Source organism: Seriola lalandi, unplaced genomic scaffold (genome assembly GCF_002814215.2).
Source record: "Seriola lalandi dorsalis isolate HSWRI2012SDOR001 ecotype SW California unplaced genomic scaffold, Sedor1 jcf7180001977233, whole genome shotgun sequence".
NCBI classification, from domain to species: Eukaryota; Metazoa; Chordata; class Actinopteri; order Carangiformes; family Carangidae; genus Seriola; species Seriola lalandi.
The window spans coordinates 1-1,456 of NW_019447899.1; the positions used below are offsets into that span (position 1 = coordinate 1).

General features: G+C 41.4%; 1 protein-coding gene across 1 annotated transcript; it reads right to left on the bottom strand.

Annotated features, from left to right (window-relative positions):
* Positions 1-6: 6 nt before the first annotated feature.
* Positions 7-1,410, bottom strand: LOC111657095 (disabled homolog 2-like). The gene is made up of 6 exons (XM_023409087.2): positions 1,271-1,410; positions 1,051-1,182; positions 866-949; positions 574-600; positions 444-494; positions 7-332 (listed from the first exon to the last, which is right to left on the bottom strand). Exons 1-6 carry the CDS (start codon positions 1,364-1,366, stop codon positions 252-254), a joined length of 471 nt encoding a protein of 156 aa, XP_023264855.1. The 5' UTR covers positions 1,367-1,410; the 3' UTR covers positions 7-251.
* Positions 1,411-1,456: the final 46 nt, after the last annotated feature.

The window sequence follows — 1,456 nt, forward strand, 5'->3', positions numbered from 1 at the left end:
TACAAACAAAATCAGATCTTAGAAACACATTTTTGTCAAGAGGGAGCGTGTAGCAAGCCAGATTGATATTACTGCACTTGCTGTATCAATATTAATACTTATTTGTTTGCCAACAAGAGTATAGAGGGGACACTGCAGAAAACGCCTACTGCAATTATTAAGATGTATAAAATGTTGAGTATAATAGTGTAAATACCCAGCTAACCAAGTTTAATTCCACTACGTGGTCCAGATAAAGGGAACATTTGACACTATGGCACCACACTTACATTTGGAGCCTGGATGTCTGGGGGGGTCGACATGGCCCCAAAAAGGTCAAGCTGTTCCACTGGCTGGATGTCAAAAAAGAAACAGAAACATACTGTATTTATCCAGCTACTATAAGCTCTATAGCAGAGATATTTTATTCAATGTTAGGTTCCAAACAAAGCAGGGATTCTTACTTGGGCAGTTTTTACTTCACCGTCCATGTTTAGCAAGGCATCGTTTCCATTCTGCAAATAGAAAAAGAGAAGGTTGAAGAAAGGGAGAGAGAAAGTGTTTGAAGAAAACAAGTGCTTTCCAAGTGCTTACCTCAACTACCACAGCGCCGTTTTCAGCCTGTAAACAGAGGTAGACTGTTAATGATTACACTTATTTTCTTAATTTCCTGAAGGCATGTGTCATTTCACATCATTTGAATGGAATGTCTCGAGATGCGATTCCTTGAGAGAGCACAGAGAGGCAGTGTTGACATTCATGAGCTACACACAGTGTGTACCCTGTCAAACGTCCCAGATGACCAAATGCTTTTCTTTCAGAAAGAAAATATTCTCACTGTAAGTTTAAAAAAGAAAAAAAGAAAAACTTTTTTCCAGTCATTTACCTTCTGTGAGGCCTCTGCCTCTTTCTTCCTTATGTTGAAGATGACCTGGAAGAGATCTTTCAGGTCAATGACCAGGGGCTCTGCCTGTATGGAGGCAAAAAGACACATTCTCATAGTCCATGTCATGCGTGCGGGTTTATGGTCTTAACAGTATGAATGCCTGGTACAGAGAGTGTTAGTCTTACCTGTTGTGCAGTCTTTATGGCAAAGAACTGATGCTGTCCTTCTGCTCCACACACGTATCCGAACGCCCTGTTATCCGTTACATCTCTGGCGATGAAGGAGATCTTATTCACCACATGCTCGTGTTCAATCACCTGAGTGACGAGGACAAAGGTTTTAATAAGATGTGATGAACTCCGGGTGGCTGATCTGACGGTAATGGAAGGAAACAGCAGAACTCACTCCTGATTTCTCATCAATGATCTTGATGCCCGACATGGAAATGTTGACCCAGATCCTCTGTTTGTGTTTGCCTTGGGACCGAGCAGCTACTGCCATTCCCTAGAGTGTAAGTAAACAAAACATGACAACTGATTTAAAGCATTAGCATCTGTAAAGTTTATGCAGTTTATGTCGCCCTCTACAGTC

Bases quoted from the DNA above. Each gene is read 5' to 3' on its own strand.
- LOC111657095 (XM_023409087.2), bottom strand. From the start codon at position 1,366: ATGGCAGTAGCTGCTCGGTCCCAAGGCAAACACAAACAGAGGATCTGG. The intron at 1,183-1,270 runs GTGAGTTCTGCT...CTCGTCACTCAG, and splicing joins TCATTGATGAGAAATCAGGA to GTGATTGAACACGAGCATGT. The intron at 950-1,050 runs GTAAGACTAACA...GCCTCCATACAG, and splicing joins CCATAAAGACTGCACAACAG to GCAGAGCCCCTGGTCATTGA.